The following is a 23735-nucleotide window of genomic DNA, read 5'->3' on the forward strand; positions in this document are numbered from 1 at the left end:
TCCATGACAGTCCACTGCATTTGCGAATATGACCACGCGGTGTACCGCACGAGAAATTCCAGTGATAGTCACGTGACTTCTCTCGACACATGTGGGCTGACCCAACTCGTGCACGTGCATAGGTGAATTCAATGAAACTGTCGACTGTTCTATTTTTTCGCCGAGGGAAAGATTGTTGGGTTTTTTTTTCGAAATAAAAATTGCTTTATCATAAAACGCAGAATAAACAACACTTATTAACGATTTGTATGTTGGATAACGCACTTCTCCTTGGTTATGGTTGGGATAGTAAAACCCGAGGGAAGAAAGGTTTGTGAAAGTAAGACCTGAGGGCGAAGCCCGAAGTCTTACTTTCACAAACCTTTCTTCCCTCGGGTTTTACTATCCCAACCATAACCTCGGAGGCGTGCGTTATCCTATACAGAGTAGTCGGGCTAGGTCTACCTAAGTCACACACAAGCATACTCATCCTAGTTTAGTAGAATCCACGCATGTTCCAACACGACAGTAGAGGTCTGGTTCATTTATATCTGTTCCTGGGGGACGTAGTCTAGTGATAAAGCGTTGACATGAAGCGAAGGTGGGCTATTTCGTCTTCATGCCAGTGCAGCACGACTGGTATACCAAATGATGTGGTATGTGCTATACTGTCTGTGAGATGGTACATATATAACATTACTTTCTACTCTAAGACGATGAGTCAAAATTATCAAATATTTTAAATACAATAGCCGGCAGCGGGACGTAGCTCAGTGGTACAGCGTTCGCTTGATGCACGGTCGGTCTGGGATCAATCCCCGGCGGTGGGCTCATTGTGCTAGTTCTCGTTCCAACTAGTGCACCACGACCGGTGTACCAAAGGCCGTAGTATGTGCTATCCTGTCTGTGGGATGGTGTGTATAAAAGATCCCTTGCTGCTAATCGAAAAAAGTAACCCACGAAGTGGCAACAGCGGGTTTCCTCTCAATATTTGTGTGGTCCTTAGTCTTATGTCAGACGCCATATAACTGTAAATAAAATGTATTGAGTGCGTCGTTAAATAAAATATTTGCTTCCAATAGCCGGTGATTAATAAATCAATGTGCTCTAGTGGTGGGGATAAACAAAACATACGTTTAACGTCTCCACCTGTTGAATGTCTGCTCTTTACTGATAAAAACGTTCCATTTATATGGCGTGTTTTTGAGTTGTAAATATTAAAATATTAATATCACATCGAACATATTTCAGGAAATTGTGCCCAGAAACGGAAAATAGGTCGTAGTGTTGTAAAATCCATTCTTATAACTGTCAGAGTGCAACATTTACAACTCTATTGAAATGCAATTTATATATTTAACTGTGCGTGTACTTTTAAGTTAATTGTTATTCTGCCACCTGTCATTTATGTAATAACTTAGTAATTAGTAAATTAGGGCCTAGCCATCAGACCAATTAGTGTGACACTAAATTACAGCAATCAAGGACAGTATGGATTTTAAGTATTGCCTCCAACGTAACAGCTGGGAGAGGTACAGCGTTCGCTTGATGTGCGGTCGGTTTGGGATCGATCCCCGTCAGTGGGCCCATTGCGCAATCTAATTAAAATTAGCTCCACTGTTACATGTGGATCTAACACCAGCCAGTTGGAGCTCATGTCCACCAATCAAAACCTTACTTGCAGAATCCTGCCAGTGATTTGAAAATAATTTGAAAACATTCCGACTTATCCTGAGGATATACGACATGTTTCGTATGAATTACAAATGCCTTAAAACATGTTTTATTTTATAAAATAAATAATTTGTAATGTACAGCTGAAGACTGATTTCGTTGGGTTTTTTTTATAAATAAATAAATAATGTTTAATTTAAAAGTGAAGACTGATAACCCACCCCGTACGTATTGGTATGGTTCGCTGTACTGCGGCCACTAAAATAGACTCGCCCGATATTTTTAGAATTTGTATGCTCCCAAATAACGTTATAAAAGGCGAAGTGTGATTGGTCAATATTTAAATTATTATTTACAGACGAAATGTTACCTGGACATTGGGGACTACGCAGTGTTGTTAGTTTTAAATCATTGGCAGGATTCTGCAAGTAAGGTTTTGATTGGTACTATTTATCTATGTGCACAACATATTACACTGGCGTAGGAAACGGGGGAGGGGGGATGCAAGAGGGGTATGTTCCCCCACTTTCCAAATATGTTGCCTTATATTTGCTATTTAATTGTGTAAAAGTGTGTAAATATAAAACTGTGCGCCCCCCCCCCCACAAACACACGTGTTGGCACCTTCCTACACCACTGTATTATATTAAGTGTGGATGGTGGGAAACCGATTTGGTAAATCATCAAGTTTAAACTGATAAATCTTAAAATTATTCTGCACTCAAGACACAGACACCGACCTCAGTGGTTGCACCGACCAGTGAAAGAGTAGCCTATGCTGCCTGTCGTGAAAGAGTAGCCTATGCTGCCTGTCGTGAAAGAGTAGCCTATGTGGCGACAGCGGGTTTCCTCTAAGAAACAGTGTCAGAATGACCATATGTTTGACGTCCAACAGCCGATGATAAGATAAAAAAATCAATGTTCTGTAGTGGCGTCGTTAAATAAAACAAACTGTACTTTATTTTGTAACAGCAAACATAATAAACTATTGTATATATACTACTCAAAAGAATTTAAGGGTCAAAAATTTATAACCAAATAAGTTTCAGAGTGTATTAGATTGATGATGTAAACTACACCAACAATTTTATTTATTGTTCCATATTTACAAAACCCCACAAATAAACGTCACTGTATACAAGAAAGTCACATGACATGCTGTCAAAGTTGAAGGTTGTCAAACATGGATTTTACACATTAGAACATTCGTTTAATAGTGTGTGAATCCACCCATGGCGCGAATACACTCGACACATCGTTGCCTCATGCTGTTGATCAGACGTCTGAAGAACTCTTGGGGAATGGCCTGCCACTCTGCCATAAGAAGTTGACCCAGATCATGAAGGTTGGCCGGAGGGGCATGGTTATCCCGAACTCTCCTGCCTAATTCGTCCCAGGCGTGCTCTATTGGGGCCAAGTCAGGCGAATATGCTGGCCAATCCATCCTGGCGATACCTTGTTGTCTGAGAAAGTCCGTTACCACCCTGGCGCAGTGGGGTCTGGCATTGTCATCCTGCAGAACTGCCCCGCCGCCAATCTGCTGAAGGCCTGGGAGAACCAACGGCCGGATAATCTCATTCAGATAGCGGATTCCATTCAGATTGCCATCCACCACATAGAGGGGTGTTCTGTGGTGGATAGAGATGCCGCCCCACACCATGACGCTGCCACCACCGAAACGGTGACGTTATCTAACGTTAACGTCAGCGAAGCGCTCCCCAGGACGTCTGTAGACACGAACCCGACCGTCGTTGAACTGGAGACTAAACCTGGACTCATCAGTGAACATCACTCGACCCCACTGACCACGTTGCCACCGCAGATGAAGCGTGCACCAGCGACGTCTGGCCGTTCTGTGACGTGGTAGGAGTGGTGGTCGAACAGCCTGGCGACGGCAGCGTAGATTATTGGCTCTCAGACGATTGCGTATGGTTTGATCAGACACTCGAGTTCCAGTCGCAGTCCGCAGATTGTCACGTAATCGGCGTGCAGTGGTTGTGCGTTGACGTAGAGCCATATTGGTGATGTAGCGGTCCTCTCTATTTGTAGTGCTTCGGGGTCTTCCCGAACGTGGACGATTTCGAACAGAATTCGTTGCTTGGTACCGTTGCCACAGTCGGCCAACGACACTCTGACTGACACCAAGTCTCAGAGCAACATTTCTTTGCGTATTGCCATCCTGAATCCAAGCAATGGCCCTTCCTCGATCTTCGATATTCAGTTGAAGTCGTAACATTGTCGAATTTGGAGTGTGCACCGTACACGAACACAAGCTCCAATTATACGGAAATTCAGCATTGGGAACATGGAATACACGTGCAAAGCGTGCAAATGAAGCGCTTTGTGAAAAAGCAAGTTATGGGCACTCAGTAGACCTTTCGCTTTCGCCCTAATTTACGTACAAATGTAAGCATGTTTTCGCCATTAGAACTAGTCGACAGTGTCAATGACAGTGGATTTTAATTCATTTATGGGTTGCTTAGACCCACTTTCGTCAAAATGGAACAATACCATGCGTGACATTATGGTCTAGCTAATATAATTGACATTCAGAAAATAATGTCGAAAATATCGTCTGACCCTTAAATTCTTTTGAGTAGTATATATAGTTTTATGTAGTGATATATTCATAGTGTATAACTATAGGTCTCAGGCCTACACATATACATTAACTTAAATTCCATTTGAGACTATAATTGTGTATTTGAAAAAGCAATAAGCACATCAACATATTAGGGACATATATTGAGTTCTTAGATCCAATATTCAGTGGGCATATATAAAACGGAATTCGTTTTTAATGGAAGTTGAACATAGCCCAATCGTAAAGCAATCATTTGATCCGCGTTCGGTACAGGATCGATACCCATCGGTGTGCCCATGGGCTATTTCTCGTTCCAGCCAGTACACCTCCACTGGTGTATCAAAGGCTGTGGTATGTGCTATCATGTCTGTGGGATGGTGCATATAAAAGAGCCCTTGCTACTAATGAAAACATGTAGCGGTTTTCCTTTATAAAAATATGTCATTATCAAATGTTTTACATCTAATAGCCGATAATTAATAAATCAATGTGCTCTAGTGGAGTCGTTAAACAAAACAAACTTCTTCTTATTTATATAGTTAAATTTATTTTTTTGTTTAAAAACACCACTAGAGCACATTGATTTATCCATCATCAGCTATAGGATGAAAACCATTAGGTAATTTTAAAATATAGTCTTAGAACGGAACCCGCTACATGATTCCATTAGTAGCAAGGTATGGTGCATGCCACGGCCTTTGACATACCAGTCGTGGTGCACTAAGTCCAATGGTTACGAAAAATAGCCCAATGGGCCCAACGACGGAGATCGAACCAAAACGAGCCTATGTGGAAGACAAGGACCCCCCCCCCCCCACACACACACACACTATTTAAGTATTTTATTCAAAATTAAATCAGAGTAGGACATTTTAATCATCATGTGGGGAGCACTGCCCCCCCCCCCCCCACACACACACACACTAACACACGCAAACTAAGTAGTTTATTCAAAATTAAATCAGAGTAGGACATTTTGATCCTCGAGTGGGGAGCACTGCACCCCCCCCCCCCCAGACGCACACACTAACACACGCAAACTAAGTAGTTTATTCAAAATTAAATCAGAGTAGGACATTTTAATCATCGAGTGGAGAGCACTGCCCCCCCCCCCCCCTTCCGACACACACATACTATTTAAGTACACTACTAGAGCACATTGGTTTATTAATCATCGGCTATTGGATGTCGAACATTTTGATAATTTTGACATTATTTTAGAGAGGAAACCCGCTATATTGTTTCCATTAGTAGCAAGGGGTATTTTATGTGAACCACCACACAGACAGGATAACACGTACCACGGCTTTTCATATACCAGTCGTGATGCATTGGCTGGAACAAGACATAACCCACCGACGGGAACAGATCTCAAACCATCCGCGCATCAAACCACTGGGCCGTGTCCTAGTGTATAACAGACATGTTGTGTTTGCCAACTACAATTCATTATCCAAATCGAAACTGCCCGTGGTGCAGGGATGTAACATTGTCTTCGAGCATGGCCAATACAGCACACAATTGAAATTTTGAATAAAAGTCAGTATCTATCTGTGATATTTGTATTTGTGTACAGTTCTTTACACTGTGTTTTTATTTGAATCTTGAATTTTTATATTGATGTTGCTCATCACTTACTGTTTTTGCATTTACCATAATTTGACACCCATTAGCCGATGTATTTTCGTGCTGAGGTGTCGTTAAACATTCATTCATTCATTCATTCAAATCAAAACTGACAGCAGGTGTTTTCTCAAACTCTCCTAATCGAAATTATCGATTGCAATGCTAATAATAAGTTGGTTGGGAATCACAAACGGTTGTGTGCAACTCCATATTGTAATATCAAATCAATATTCTGCTCAAATAATGATCAATCGTGCATAGATGCGTTTTAAAGATAAAGTCACATACACAATATCTATATTTGTAACAAACAAAATACATAAACGTCTTAATGATATGGTAAATGTTTAATATATTTATTTAACACCATTAGTGAACATTGATTTATGAATCATCGTCTATTGGAGATAAAAAAGGTAAATCTAATATATAAAAACCAGTAATAAATAAAATATAATAAAATAAACAATAAAAAGAACAACGTTGAAAAACAAAAATGAAAAAAAAAGAAAAAACGAAAGAAAAAACGAACAAAAGCTAAAACAACAACAACACAAAAACCGCTCACAAAAAACGATCAATAAAACAACAAATAAAAACAAAAGCAACACAAAACTCCGACACAAACAAAGGAATAAACAACAAGCACACCGAAAAAAATATATATACAAAACAACAGGAAAAAACAAACAAAAACAAAAGAACAAACAAAAACAAAAGAACAAACAAACGTAAATCGGTGTGTATTTAGCTTTATACGCTGTGAACCTGTCGTTATCCTAAAAAGTTATATTAGTTCTTCAACAACACCACTAGAGCACATTGATTTATTAATCATCGGCTATTGGATGTCAAACATTTGGTAATTTTGAGTTATTGTCTTAGAGATGAAACCCGCTACAGTTTTCTAGTAGTAGCAAGATATCGTTTATATGCACCAACCCTTAGACAGGATAGCACATACCACGGCCAGTTGTGGAGCGAGAAATAGCCTAATGGGCAACCGACGGGGGTCAATCCTAGACAAACCGCGCATCAAGCGAGCCCTTAAAAACTGGGCTACGTCCCGCCCCTATTGTATTATAGACATATTGTTTTTGTCAACTACACTTTATCATCAAAATCGAAAATTGAAAGCAGGGTTTATACTCAAACGTTCCTGATCGAGTTTATTGACAGTAATGCTAATAATAATTCGGTTGTGAATCATAAGCGTACTGTGTTTAACTCCATATTTTAATATGGAAACAATAGTCTGCATATGGACTCTACCAGCCTGTAGCCCGAAGGCATAACCACTGGGCCACCGAGGCCAAATATGTTAAAGTCGGCGCTGGTATCTATAGTCTACTTAGATCTGAAGTGAACCCGGGAATTGGTATCTTACTCTATATAGAGTACTGAAATTAATTAATGTCAAAAGTCATAAAAAATCACATAATTATGTTTTAAGCCAACACCAAAACTCAAAGCGTCTTTCTACAGTACGCTTCAATTTAAATTCAAAGAAAACATATATAATGATTACAACGAAACTCTATACGTCATATTTATGTGGAAGGAAAGGCAAAAATGCTATAGCAGCTAAGGTAAGCATTTTCACCTGCATTGTTACTAGTAATCGTTTTAAGCTGGCCACGACGATCTAGAGACAGAACTACACATGCAGTAAACATCGCCATGACAGTTCGAGCGTTTAACAAACTTTACTTCAATATTGAGGAACCAAATTGCCTCTGATAACGCAGGAATCAGATTGTCTGTATTACTGAGGAACCCTATTGTTTCTGATATTGAGGAACCATATTATCTCTTATACCGACGAACAAGATTGGCTCTGATATTGAGGAACAAGTTTGTTTCCGATTCCAAGGAGGAATATAGTCTCCAGTACGTTGGTGCTAGGTTATCCCCGATATTGAGGAACCAGATTATCCTTGATACCGACAAACAAGATTGCCTTTAATATTGAGGAACCAGATTATCCTTGATACCGACAAACAAGATTGCCTTTGATATTGAGGAACCAGATTATCCTTGATACCGACAAACAAGATTGCCTTTGATATTGAGGAACCAGATTATCCTTGATACCGACAAAACAAGATTGCCTCTGATATTGAGGAACCAGGTTATCTTTGATACTGACAAACCAGATTGCCTCTGATATTGAGGAACAAGTTTGTTTCTGATTCCGAGGAGGAATATAGTCTCCAGTAGGTTGGTGCTAGGTTATCCCCGATATTGAGGAACCAGATTATCCTTGATACCGACAAACAAGAGTGCCTCTGATATTGAGGAACCCATATTATCTCTGATACCGACAAACAAGATTGACTCTTACATTGAGGAACAAAATTATCCTTGAAACTGACAAACAAGATTACCGCTGATAATGACAAACCCGATTATCTCTGATCCCGACACACAAGATTGCCTCTGATATTGAGGAACCACATTATCTCTGATACCGACGAACAAAGATTGGCTATGATATTGAGGAACAAGTTGTTTCTGATTCCGAGGAGGAATATAGTCTCCAGTACGTTGGTGCTAAGTTATCCCCGATATTGAGGAACCAGATTTATCCTTGATACCGACAAACAAGATTGCCTTTAATATTGAGGAACCAGATTATCCTTGATACCGACAAACAAGATTGCCTCTGATATTGAGGAACCAGGTTATCTTTGATACCGACAAACCAGATTGCCTCTGATATTGAGGAACCAGATTATCCTTGATACCGACAAACCAGATTGCCTCTGATATTGAGGAACCAGATTATCCTTGATACCGACAAACAAGATTTCCTCTGATATTGAGGAACCAGATTATCCTTGATACCTACAAACAAGATTGCCTCTGATATTAAGGAAACAGTGTGTGTCTGATTCTGAGGAGGAATATAGTCTACAGTAATTTGGTACTAGGCTATGCCTGATATTAAGGAACCAGATTGTCTGATACAGAAGAACCTGATTGTTTCTAATATTGAGGAACCATTTTGTGTCTGATATTCAGGAACAATATTGTCCCTGACACTTAGAAACCAGATTATCCCTGATATTAAGGAACCAGACTGTGTCCAATACTGACGAACTAGATTGTGTCTAATATTGAGGAACCAGTTTTGTGTCTGATATTCAGAAAACAATATTGTCTCTGATACAGAAAAAAAACAGATTAATTATGATATAAAGGAACCAGACTGTGTCTGATACTGCTGAACCAAACTGTTTCTTGAACTTGTGACCTGGATTATTAGAGCACGAATTTTAAACCCGGTATCTCTCCAGTTTGAACAGTAGTATGATTTGCTCCTTTAAGATGTTTGCATTTCTTATAGTCATAGAACGAACACGTAAACGATCCGTGGCTTACAACTGATTTTCCTTCTGCACCCTGGAAACGTTGTATTGCATCGCTGTAACCGAATTGTTGATGCGGCATTGTAATTGTCACAGTCAAATTGTACTTTCTGTCGCGAGTAAGCTGGATGGCACTGGGGAAGTCTACTTCATAGATGACATTACTGGACGAAATCTCCTTTTTTATTGCTGAACCAGGTATTACGTCATCCGTTGAAGCATCACATACAGAGGCCGTGACGGAGTACGTCACAGAAGAAGGATCCGAAGACTTCAAGCAGCTATACAACTGAAACCCTTGTAGTTCTGCGCTGGCGTTCAAACCAAACGTTATTCCTTCGTAAAAGATGCAGGGACACCGACAACTTTTGTTTCACATAGTGTCCTTTTTTCTAAAACAGTATTTTCTTTCACAATGTAACACGTTTGTTTTACATGGGATATGTTATCAAATCTGTTAATTGCAACTTTTGTTTTTTTGTGGTACCGAGTCTGTAATTTGATTTAAATGGTGAAACATCTTGGTTTTGAATGATGAAAGATCTGAGGATCTTGTTTTCTTCAGCTTCCGTCAGCAAACTTGACAGCGATACTTTCTGCACAAAATATTTCGGGTTAATTGTAGAATACCGAACCAGATGCACACTATCACACAATAACGCTGCGTCTGTTTTCTGGAGTTACCTCCCTTCCTTGTCGTCTGCACTCTGCCTCGCTCCAGGCGATGGAAGCTTCAAAAAACAGACTCCTCGTCGGCTTTGAGTTGATCTGCCTCTATAACCTTCACAAAAAACAGTCGTGACAGAGATCACAGAAACTGTCAGATTTTAAAACTGCTTTGGCATTTTCCGAAAATATATGCCAGAGCTTTCTTCATCAAGTCTCGGTCATTGTACAAACCTTGTGCATTGTACAAGTGTGCGTGTTCCATCACAAAACAGACGTCATGTGACGACAAAGATGACTCAATATATGTCAGGCATTTGTTTTCCATATCAATGATGTCGTACTTTTAGAAGCATACAACAAACGTATCACATTTCTACCATCAATGGATATGATGTCTGTGTACAAGAACCTAAAAATAGAATATTATTTTAAATATAATATATAAAAACACCAAGTATCAGTTGGGAGATTTCGACCCATCGCCTTATCCACTCAGCCAAAGTGACTTCTATTAAACATAAACAAATAGAAGCATCTTAACTGGTAAGTCACGCACATTCAGAGCAGGCTGTTGTAGCGCACGCTTGTCGTAAGCGTAGGTGCCGACCCATGGCGGTTCCTCCATCCACGACAGGAAATGGTTTGGGGTAGTTCAGAATGTGTGTTGTATAAATTGCTATGGTATATATAGATATATTAAAAAAAAAAACCCATACAAGTGACATTCCATGAAAAGTCATATTTGCACTGTGACAAAAATATAAATCATATTCATTTTTATGTCAACACATTCATGATTCATTTATCTCCATTGTAACTTATTGCTAGCTAATTATTGAAGTCAGTGTTGCTTGATCGTTTTTTAGTTTTATGACTACAAATGCATCTGATCGTATATAGAAAAAAAAGTTATTTCAACCATTGCACATTAAATAAAGTTGGATATGAAGTGCAATGACGGTAAAAAAAAAAGTGCAACAATTGAAAAACATTTCACTAGCCCGCCAGACGAGAACCAGTTAAAAGTTACTAGTCCGCTAGCCTATAGAACAATATTACTGTTTAACAGTGTTGTAATATATTGACAAAAACATTGAAAAGGACATTTGGTAAAGTGATCAACATCAACAGCAAGTGGCACATGAAATTAAGACGCAAACATTGACTGGCAAATGAATTTGTTAATATTCTGGTAAAAAAACCCACCCAGGTTTCTTCACATTTCCTTCTGACCTTCCCGATCCACAATAACCACTAACTGGATTAAAAACTTTAATAGACCGCAGAAGTCACGTGTACCAAGATTGATAAATCCGAATTATCCAATCATGGTACTAAACAATTGCCATGTGTACAGGTTATCACATGCAATTAAATACAATTATTAGATATAGACTGTGTGATATTTAATATCACATTATTCAATGCAATAAACTAATTGCCCGATTAATAAATTGACTAAATAGCTAAAACATTGAGCACACACGTTCTTGACAAAATTACATAACAAGTAGCAAGTGTTTAAATGTTTTTATATAAAATATATATGTTTAAATACATAAAGTTTTCCCACAGAATTCTGGCGTTTAAGTTATTAACTAATAGTCACCAAACGAAAATCAGTCCATCACGAAAAGTTCAATGCACGACTGCCAAGGGCTGCTAAACAAGATGACCGGTCGCCGCTCCTTCATGCTTTGTTGACGTGGTAACTTCTGACGGTGCTGGACAGGAGATACTCTAACTTCGAGTTCTGAAGATTGTGCGTTGATTCCCAGTTTATATAGGCATCTGAAGACGTGTGCAACAGAATGCACTCCACAAGAACATCGTGCAGAACTCATAACTTACGATGTAAATTAATTCGCCGACCAATCAAATCATTCCAAAAACGAAAAGCCACCAGACAGGTGCTCCACAGATCACGGTCTGGCTATACGAACAGACAAAAACAAAATGTCAGCCACCTTGCCGAACACATGTTTGCTCTCCAGGTAAGTCATTATTTTATTATTTCAGCACGCCGTCGTTGTTTAAACACATGATAGGACATAATGAGATATGTCCGCCACAGTTATATTTTATTTTCTCCAGCCAGCGAAACACATAATCTTCCATATTTTTACTTGAATTTTCACCCGACGATAAAAACGTCCATATTACATAACCCAAAGCCAGATTTAACTTAAAACCAGATTATCATAACATCTCCCCCCAATTTTTCAAAAATATTGTTTTAATAAAACAATATTTTTTATTCATTATACACACTTGGGAACACATTCATATGGTCAATATTATAAATACCATATCATAAAATAACTATATACACATTCCTACAGTAATTCTTATCTATATACAAAACCTTACACACTATAGGAATTGCATAACACTAATCTTCTTAATGCTTATATTTTCCACTAACCTAACAATTATCTCAATTATTTATTCCATTCTAGATAAAGCATCTGCTACCACATTTTCCTTTCCCTTTATATGGCATATCTGAAGATCGTATTCCTGTAACTGCAAAGACCACCTTAACAATCTTTGATTTTTATTTTTCATTTTATGTAAAAACACAAGGGGATTATGATCAGTCCAAACGATAATTGATTCAATTGGGTTACACACGTAAACCTCAAAATGATCCAAGGCCAACAACAGTGATAATGTTTCCTTTTCAACAGTTGAATATTTATTTTGATGACTATTGAACTTTCTAGAAAAGTAAGCGACAGGATGAAATACTCCTTGTTCATTGCATTGTGACAAAACTGCACCAGCTCCAATATCGCTAGCATCTACAGTCAATTGAAAAGGTTTCCTAAAATCGGGTGCCATAAGCACAGGTTTACTTTTCAATATGTTTTTCACACTATTGAACGCATCTTGACATTCTTTGGTCCAAATGTATTTAACATTTTGTTTGAGTAAATTTGTTAAAGGGAAAGTAATTATACTGAAATTTTTACAAAATTTCCTATAATACCCAGCCATTCCTAAAAATCTCATTAACTGTTTTCTTGTTTTAGGTACGCCGAATGCATCAATGCTTTCAACTTTGGCCTCAAGTGGCCTTACTTGCCCTTGACCAACCACATGTCCAAGAAAAACAACAGTAGCTTTAGCAAAATCACTTTTACCCAAGTTCACAGTCAACCGGGCTTTAGAAAGTCTACCAAACAGTTCCTTGATTTGACTAATATGCTGATTCCAACTATGACTATAAACAACAATATCATCAACATAAGCCTGACATTGTTCTACTCCAGAAATGACCTGATTAATCATTCTTTGGAATGTAGCCTGAGAATTTTTCATTCCAAATGGACAAACCAGATATTCGAATAACCCATCAGCGGTTACAAACGCAGAGATTTCTCTGGCCCGTTTAGTTAATGGTATTTGCCAGTAACCTTTCAAAAGGTCAAACTTGCTAATATACTTAGCAGTTCCTAATTTATCAATGCAGTCATCAATTCGTGGGATAGGAAACGAATCTGATTTGGTCACAGCATTAACTTTGCGAAAATCTGTACAGAACCGTACACTACCATCAGGTTTAGGAACAAGTAAACAAGGAGAACTCCAGTTACTAAAACTAGGTTGAATAATGCCGTTCTCAAGCATATAATCTATTTCTTTTCGGATAAGTTCCTGTTTTTGTGGATTAACTCGATAAGCATGTTGCTTAATTGACTTGGAATCACCAACATCAACATCATGTTTAATAACATTTGTTCGACTGGGAACATCTGGGAAAATTTGGCTAAATTCAGAAATGATTTGTTGAACATCACTTTGTTTGTTTTTCACTTAAATGGCTGATTTTTAAATGAAGATTAAACAATATCCTCGAATTTACCAATTTCGGCTCAACTGGATTAAAATTATCATCTTTCATCTTAACATCAGAATCTATCCCTGAAAGAATTATTGTATTAGCCAAGACGTTTTCCCGATTATAATATTTTTTAAGCATATTAACATGGCAAAGCTGAGTTTTCTTTTTACGATCAGGAGTACGGATGACATAATCAACCGCACTGATTTTTTTTTCAACAATATACGGTCCTTGAAATTTTGCACTTAATGGTTGATTAACCAAAGGAAACAAAACTAACACTTCTTCCCCGGCATCGAAAGATCTATCTCTAGCTCTTTTATCAAACCATGTTTTCATTTTATCTTGACTATCGGATAACACATTTCGGGATATTTCTCTAACTGTTTGCAATTTTTCCCGCAAATCAATCGCATATTTCAACACACTAGTTTCACTTTTTACCTCCGAGTTTGTCCAAAACTCGTGTAACATTTGTAATGGACCACGAACTGAATGTCCATATAACATTTCAAAAGGAGTGAATCCCATGGATTCGTGATAAGTATCTCTAATCGCAAACATCAGCAAATGAATACCTTCATCCCAGTCTTTACCCTTTTCCAGGCAAAACTTTCGAATCATGGATTTCAAAGTTCCATGAAATCGTTCCAACGCACCTTGGGTTTCAGGATGATAAGCAGAAGAAAAATGATGTTTAATGGCCAATTCATCCATCACTTGCTGAAACAATTTCGAAGTGAAATTGCTACCTTGATCAGTTTGAATGAATTTCGGAAATCCATATCGAGTAAAGATTTTAATCAATTCCTCAACAACTGTTTTAGCCCTAATATTGCTCAGAGGTATGGCTTCAGGAAACCGTGTATTTTTGCAAAGAACGGTCAATAAGTATTCTTTACCATGAACAGTGCGAGGTAAAGGACCAACGCAATCAACTATAACCTCACTGAAAGCTTCATTAACTGCGGGAATGGGTATCAAACTAGCTGGTTTAATACTTTGATTGGGTTTACCAACAATCTGACATGTTTTACAGGTTAAACAATACCTAACAACATCACGATGTAAATGCGGCCAATGAAATTGTTTCAAAATCCTTTGATACGTTTTACGTACCCCTGAATGCCCTGCTAATGGACCATCATGAGCTAAACTCAACACAGTTTTCCGACAACTTTTAGGAACAACGATTTGATGCATCACCTGCCAATCATTATTCTGTGAATGTTTATCTCGAAACTTTCTCATTAAAACACCATTTTCGAAATAATAGCCAACTGGTTCTTCATCCAACTCGGATTTTTCTAACACTTCCTTTGAAAGGATTTGTAATTCACTATCAGCTTGTTGCTCAAGAATAAACTGATCATGGTTAAGATTTAAAATTAACCTATCATTGTCATCTGGTAACTGTTGCAATATTTTTTCTTCTTCTGGGTTACCTACTTCATGGTCAAAACATTTTTCCCGATCTGAACCATTTTCCAGATTTGAACCTAATTCGGGCGCAGAATCATGACCAATAAAAGTATCACCTAAATCAGAAATATCCCAATTTTTATTGGCAACCTCATTCTCAACCCTAATTTTCCTGTGCAACTTTTTGTTTTGAGACCGAGTTGTAACACATGCGGGAAAGATGTTATCAATCACATCAGATAACTTTTCTGTTTCAACATCAGTTTCAGGAATTTCAGTCATAATGGGTACAGGAATAACCCTTTCCTGAGCTACATCATTCCCTAACAATAATGATACACCCGCAATTGGTATATGGCTAACCGCTGCTACCACAATACTGCCTTTAACCAAATCACTATCCAACTCGACAGTATGTAACGGACTAGATATAGTACCTTCAACTGTGGACAAAGTAATATACTCGCCCAAAAATGTGTTGTCCTTATCTAACAATTCTTTTTCAAGTAAGATTGTTCGTTCAGCACCAGTATCTCGCAAAATCACTATAGATTGTTTCACATCACCATCGTGTGATGTAACCACATGACCAGAAGTCAGAAATGGTTCAAACCTTGGATTTCTTTTCTTAACCCTAGATAACGCATCTTTAATTTGACATTTTGAATTCAAAGGTTCAGACAACTGAGATACAAAATGTGTGTGCCCAGAACGATTGCCACTTCCAAGATCATATTTCAATTTCCGGCAATCACGTCTAATGTGACCCATTCTTTTACAATAAAAACACTGGAGTGATCCCGAATTTTTCTGATCTTGAGATTTACCCATATCTCGCGGTGTATTATTATTCCTAACTGAACCATCTCTACTGCTTCCACTTTGTTTGAAAGTATAACTTTGTGACTTCGGTTTATTACTGAAATCAGGTTTACGGTTTGCTAAAACAAATTTATCAGCCATTATAGCTGCCTCAGCTAATGTACTTGGTTCAAGCACCTGTAAGTGAATTACCACTTCTGATGGCAAACCTCTCATAAACTCTTCTATAAGAATGAGTTCTTCTAATTTCCCACAATCATTATTCACAGACTTTGAACTACACCATTTCCGAAATAACCTTTCTTTTTCTTTGGCAAACTCTAAATAAGATTGTCCACCTGAAATCCTAAGATTTCGAAAATCTTGTTGGTACACCTCAGGCACCTTTTCATAAGCTCTTAAAATAGCAGCTTTAACTAAGTCATATGACGAAGAATCATCAACAGAAAAGCGCTGCATAAGCCATTTGTGCTTTACCTTTCAAAGCAGATTGCAACAATAAACACCAATACCGTTTTGGCCATTCAGCCCCAAGAGCTATCTTTTCAAAACAATCAAAAAATTCATCAACTTGATTTTCATTAAAAATAGGAACCATCCTAATATATCTTTGTGGATCAAACTTGCTATAGTTATCCAACTCTCTACTTTTAATATCCCTATCGAGAGATCTTTGTGTTGTCTCCCATTCTCTATGTTTTTCTCTATCTTCTCTCTCCAAATTTCTTTGTTCCCTCTCATTTTCTCTCTCCAAATTTCTTTGTTCCCTCTCATACATTAATTGTTCTCTCTGAAAGTCCAACTTAAGTTTCAACATAGCTAAACTATCTTCATTATCAAGTTCAACACTACCAATTTCCCTACCAGTATACACCTTTGAATCTAACTGAATTTTACTTTCTGCCATATTTCTTAAGAAATCTATCACCAACGATTTTATTTCAGCTTTCTTCAAACCAATGTCCAACTCTAATCCTACGTGTTCAGCAATTTCTTTCAACCGTGCTACAGTTAAATAATTTATCTCAGTTTCATCTAAACTAGATATAAAATTATCAACTACTTGTTCTACTGACCATATGCTATCCATGTGAACTTGATTATGTAATTGTCAAAACGTGTGCTCAAAATAAAACTCTAACTAGTCAACTATTATCATCTATTCTAATAATCAAAATAGATCAATTTGTAATCTCCTAATACCATCCAAGGACATATATTACAAAAAAGATCCCGGACGAGCCCCCATTTGTGACCTTCCCGATCCACAATAACCACTAACTGGATTAAAAACTTTAATAGACCGCAGAAGTCACGTGTACCAAGATTGATAAATCCGAATTATCCAATCATGGTACTAAACAATTGCCATGTGTACAGGTTATCACATGCAATTAAATACAATTATTAGATATAGACTGTGTGATATTTAATATCACATTATTCAATGCAATAAACTAATTGCCCGATTAATAAATTGACTAAATAGCTAAAACATTGAGCACACACGTTCTTGACAAAATTACATAACAAGTAGCAAGTGTTTAAATGTTTTTTATAAAATATATATGTTTAAATACATAAAGTTTTCCCACAGAATTCTGGCGTTTAAGTTATTAACTAATAGTCACCAAACGAAAATCAGTCCATCACGAAAAGTTCAATGCACGACTGCCAAGGGCTGCTAAACAAGATGACCGGTCGCCGCTCCTTCATGCTTTGTTGACGTGGTAACTTCTGACGGTGCTGGACAGGAGATACTCTAACTTCGAGTTCTGAAGATTGTGCGTTGATTCCCAGTTTTATATAGGCATCTGAAGACGTGTGCAACAGAATGCACTCCACAAGAACATCGTGCAGAACTCATAACTTACGATGTAAATTAATTCGCCGACCAATCAAATCATTCCAAAAACGAAAAGCCACCAGACAGGTGCTCCACAGATCACGGTCTGGCTATACGAACAGACAAAAACAAAATGTCAGCCACCTTGCCGAACACATGTTTGCTCTCCAGGTAAGTCATTATTTTATTATTTCAGCACGCCGTCGTTGTTTAAACACATGATAGGACATAATGAGATATGTCCGCCACAGTTATATTTTATTTTCTCCAGCCAGCGAAACACATAATCTTCCATATTTTTACTTGAATTTTCACCCGACGATAAAAACGTCCATATTACATAACCCAAAGCCAGATTTAACTTAAAACCAGATTATCATAACGACTCTGTTTCAGAAATGTCGTACATGTATCGTGGATTTCGTCATCATTATGGACCATTTGTTGATGCAGAGTCGTTATACAATCATAACCAGTAAGCTTAATTTACAATGAAGTTATTTGGAATTTTAATATAATACATATTTGGGCAGCTGTTTCTTGAAAATTATTATTATTATCAACCTATAAATATTTGATATATTACACAACAATTGTTTCATGTTTATACTTTATAACTTTAATAAACTTTATAACTAATAAATATGGTGCCATAGACGTCCGGAACCAGGAGGATAAGGATATAGGACATCCCTCTCCCAAAGTTTGAAGCTAAATGGGCCAGAATATTCGTTCCCTAGAGTTAAAAGACGATAAAATATGGATTTCAATGAATATGTTTTTCTTTTTTTAACCTGCATTTAACAAGAATGTGTCAATAAATGATCCATGTTGGTAGAAACTGGCTTAGTACGACTACAGCTGATTATAAACATGCTAAATTGTTTTATATATGTATGTATGCATGTATGTATGTATGTATTGCTGTATAAATATCTATATATAGTGTATGCATGTCGAGGTTGACTGTTACATACATATATATTAACACACTGGCGCAGGGGATAATTAAATCCTTTCTGATCTCACAAATTGTCCCACGCCGTTGCTGGGACTCGAACCGGTGGCACCGAATCGCCCACAAATTGCAAGACTAACCACGATGCGCTCTGAGCTATTGAGACATCCATAAAAAGGATGCTCTTTAACTCAACCACATGCATGGGGCCTACAATCTACGTGGTCGATCATGCTTACATGCATGACTCAGTGGGCTACTGGCTAGTATGTATTGATGTATGAATATCTATATATTGTATGTATGTCGAGGTCCATTGTTACATGCATAGATATTAACACATGTATGCATGTATGTATGTATATATGCATGTGAGTGGACACACACACACACACACACACACACACACACACGCACACACACATATATATATATATATATATATATATATATATATATATATATATATGTGTGTGTGTGTGTGTGTATGTATATGCATGTATCTGTCTGTATGTATGTCTGTCTATATGTCTGTCTGTATGTCTGTCTGTATATATATATATATATATATATATATATATATATATATATATATATATACGCACATACATAAATGTATTGGAATTGGTTCACCGAAGGATGCGAACTTAAGATGCACCACCCCTGTGCAATTTTTTTTTTATTATTATTTAATTTAATTTAATTTTTTTTTTTTTTTTTTTTTTTTAAATAGGTATATGTGCTATAAAGATGTTTTCCTTACCTTACAAATTGATCAAAAACATCAGAATCAATATCCGGGATTTCAATGTCATCCTGCTCCGCCAGAGGTCCGGTCAGCATCGCCATGAAGACACAGCTACGCAGACTGAGTATCAACCTGTGAGCCTGTATCCGCTTTCGGTTTCCTCCCACTATGAAGGTGACGTCACACAGGATCTTTTCCTCCAGTGAATATCCGAGACTCTCTATGACTGACTTTCCTTTCTGCCAGTTGTCAACATATCCTGATTGGACTTTAGATTCGGTTTCTTTGGTTGCCATTTTTACTGAAAAAGAAAAAAACAAAACCCACAAAATGTGTTTGAGTTTCGTTTAAATTTTCCTTACAATCTCGGTTACACTCATATGCATAAGCGTACAGGCTCTCATTTTTGTAGGGGGCCAGCCTCGCCTACGCTCGAATTAACAAAAAAACCTACACGAATCCCCCGCTCCCGTGACAACCGCACACACATACACGCCCGCGCACAGTCCACGAGGCATATTAATTCAATTGTTGACGTACACGGCGAGTTGCTTCCCTCTACATAGCAAATATAACATGGCGGGGGTGATTTTTAAGGTTGTCGTTGAAGATTTATGATGCTACCGGGATTTTGTGAGTACGGTAGGTTATACATGCTTGGCTTGTGTGTCCATTTGTTGCACTATTTCGGTTGAGAAACAGTTGAAACATGGTGTCACAAGTTTTGAATACAGGCTATATATAGGGTATGTAAAAATATCCGAACGTAGAAAGAACCACACTTTCTACGTCCCCCCGGACTAGCACGCACGCAATCCTGCACACAAACATATATACACACACACACACACACACACACACACACACACACACGCACACACACACAGAAACATATATGTATATACACAATACACACACACACACACACACACACGCATATATACACAATACACACACACACACACATACATGTATATACACAATACACACACACACACGCATATATACACAATACACAAACACACACACACACACACACACACACACACACACACACACAAGCGCACACGCACACACACACACACATATATATATATATATATATATATATATATATATATATATATATATATATATATATAAATGATAAAAGAAAACAAGTGTACTTTATATATATATATATATATATATATATATATATATATATATATATATATACATACATAGTTCGTTTTACGTATTATCCCTAGTCTCAGTATTCTACTGTGCGATAGCTAGACGGACATTTGATTGATCAACACCGTCTAGGTTGAGTCATCATATCAAATCATATCAATACGGGGAGGGCTAGAGGTGACTGGAGCTAATGTCCGTCTAGCTCTCGAACGGCAGAGTACTCGGGCTAACATACATACATACATACATACATACATACCCGATCACATAGTGTATTTTATAAATGAATGAATGAATGAATGAATGAATGCATGTTTAACGACACCCCATCACGAAAATACATCGGCTTTTGGGTGTCAAACCATGGTAATGCAAACAAATAAAGTGATGATCAACATCAATACAGACATTCAAGATTCAAACAAAAGCACACACACAAACACCATAGATAGATACAGACTTCAATTTGGTGCTGTATTGGCCATTCCCAAAGATAATGTTACACCCCTGCACCACGGTGAGGTTACAATACGCGCAGGGGTATATTGTATGTGTATAAAAAGTATTAAAATATAAACTTACTTTCGAGTGATTCACTAATACTAATTAAAAACTATATGTTCGATTTATTTGCAATAAAGTTCAAGTTCTTTATTGCTTTAAATGTTTGCAATGTATTAGCGTAATCCATGATACGGGATGTGTACAGGATTATGGTGTAGAGTGATATAGTATAAAACAAATAAATAAATACATAAATAAATAAAATAAGTAAATAAATTATATATATATATATATAAAGAAAGAAAAAATTACTAAATAGATGTCGGTGAAGTTGTCCAAAATACAGCCCATCACACGGTAGAGCGTTTTGTTCCGTCATTAAGTAAAAAGTATGGACTTGGAGTCAACACAGAGTTATCTTATATGTTACGTCACGGCGCAACACAAACTTAATTTTGTTTTTTTTAAATAAAAATAAATAAATAACACCATATCTCTTCTACGCCCTCTCCTTTCAGAATAACAAGTAGTACGGCCTTGCTGGCTGATATATACTGGGTTCGTATTCTGGTGTCAACGTCCACTCATAGCGTGTTTTATCTGCTCGGCGATGTGTTGCATGACCACTACACCAACATATCTCTTAGTATTGACCACCAATTAACCGTTAACCTTCCACCTGGACGTGCAGATCAGACAGCGGATGTTTGTGTTCAGGAGAGATGTAAGCACGAAAATAATATGATATGGAAAGGACGGTATCGATATCAGTTAAAAACCCCCAACTAATATCAATAAAGAAAAGACACAACACAAAAACGAAATGTACCCTAGTTTCAGCCCGTGGGAATGGACACTAAGTTTATTAATCTACAAACCTGTAACTCATTTGGCTAGAGAGAAGCTAAAATATGTGATGTTTAAACGGGGAAATATTGTCAAAAAATAATTGGATCGTGTCTTGGTCATTAATATTTCTCAGACGAACTTGCGTTTTTAGAATTCTGAATTTTTTTGTTTTGTTTGGTAATAGAAACACCAGGTTGACCAGAAACACCTCGGATATTCACGGACACGGATAATTTAAGCAATAAAATCTAAGTATTTTAATTTTTTATTTTAGTGATAAAAAACGGCTCTAATAGTGAAGAATACGTCGTGGTGTTTAAAACATAGGGTCTGTCACGGCTCTAATAGTGAAGAATACGTCGTGGTGTTTAGAACATAGGGTCTGTCACGGCTCTAATAGTGAAGAATACGTCGTGGTGTTTAGAACATAGGGTCTGTCACGGCTCTAATAGTGAAGAATACGTCGTGGTGTTTAAAACATAGGGTCTGTCACGGCTCTAATAGTGAAGAATACGTCGTGGTGTTTAAAACATAGGGCCTGTCACGGCTCTAATAGTGAAGAATACGTCGTGGTGTTTAAAACATAGGGTCTGTCACGGCTCTAATAGTGAAGAATACGTCGTGGTGTTTAGAACATAGGGTCTGTCACGGCTCTAATAGTGAAGAATACGTCGTGGTGTTTAAAACATAGGGTCTGTCACGGCTCTAATAGTGAAGAATACGTCGTGGTGTTTAAAACATAGGGTCTGTCACGGCTCTAATAGTGAAGAATACGTCGTGGTGTTTAAAACATAGGGTCTGTCACGGCTCTAATAGTGAAGAATACGTCGTGGTGTTTAGAACATAGGGTCTGTCACGGCTCTAATAGTGAAGAATACGTCGTGGTGTTTAAAACATAGGGTCTGTCACGGCTCTAATAGTGAAGAATACGTCGTGGTGTTTAGAACATAGGGTCTGTCACGGCTCTAATAGTGAAGAATACGTCGTGGTGTTTAAAACATAGGGTCTGTCACGGCTCTAATAGTGAAGAATACGTCGTGGTGTTTAAAACATAGGGTCTGTCACGGCTCTAACAGTGAAGAATACGTCGTGGTGTTTAAAACATAGGGTCTGTCACGGCTCTAACAGTGAAGAATACGTCGTGGTGTTTAGAACATAGGGTCTGTCACGGCTCTAACAGTGAAGAATACGTCGTGGTGTTTAGAACATAGGGTCTGTCACGGCTCTAACAGTGAAGAATACGTCGTGGTGTTTTAGAACATAGGGTCTGTCACGGCTCTAACAGTGAAGAATACGTCGTGGTGTTTAAAACATAGGGTCTGTCACGGCTCTAACAGTGAAGAATACGTCGTGGTGTTTAAAACATAGGGTCTGTCACGGCTCTAACAGTGAAGAATACGTCGTGGTGTTTAAAACATAGGGTCTGTCACGGCTCTAACAGTGAAGAATACGACGTGGTGTTTAAAACATAGGGTCTGTCACTTTAATCCTAAGTGTGAGAATAGCAGCTACGCCACTGTATACGCACATGGATCAATGCACACATCCATATATACACAAATACAGATATACATGTACATTATAATATACACAGTATGTATTTACGTATATACATACATACTAGCCCTAGTACTCTGCCGTTCAAGAGCTAGACGGACAA

The 23735-nt window shown here is 37.7% G+C and overlaps 2 protein-coding genes across 2 annotated transcripts; one reads left to right on the forward strand and one right to left on the reverse strand.

The window, feature by feature from the left end:
* Positions 1 to 10190: 10190 nt before the first annotated feature.
* Positions 10191 to 20016, reverse strand: LOC121386351 (BTB/POZ domain-containing protein 2-like). The gene is made up of 2 exons (XM_041517231.1): positions 19562 to 20016; positions 10191 to 10312 (listed from the first exon to the last, which is right to left on the reverse strand). Exons 1-2 carry the CDS (start codon positions 19840 to 19842, stop codon positions 10210 to 10212), a joined length of 384 nt encoding a protein of 127 aa, XP_041373165.1. The 5' UTR covers positions 19843 to 20016; the 3' UTR covers positions 10191 to 10209.
* On the forward strand, positions 11342 to 13700 carry LOC121386352. Its single transcript, XM_041517232.1, has 2 exons — positions 11342 to 11897; positions 12939 to 13700. The coding sequence occupies exons 1-2, from the start codon at positions 11860 to 11862 to the stop codon at positions 13255 to 13257; spliced, it is 357 nt and encodes a 118-aa protein (XP_041373166.1). The 5' UTR covers positions 11342 to 11859; the 3' UTR covers positions 13258 to 13700.
* Positions 20017 to 23735: the final 3719 nt, after the last annotated feature.

The sequence above is a fragment of the Gigantopelta aegis genome, chromosome 12 (genome assembly GCF_016097555.1).
Source record: "Gigantopelta aegis isolate Gae_Host chromosome 12, Gae_host_genome, whole genome shotgun sequence".
Taxonomy (NCBI): Eukaryota; Metazoa; Mollusca; class Gastropoda; order Neomphalida; family Peltospiridae; genus Gigantopelta; species Gigantopelta aegis.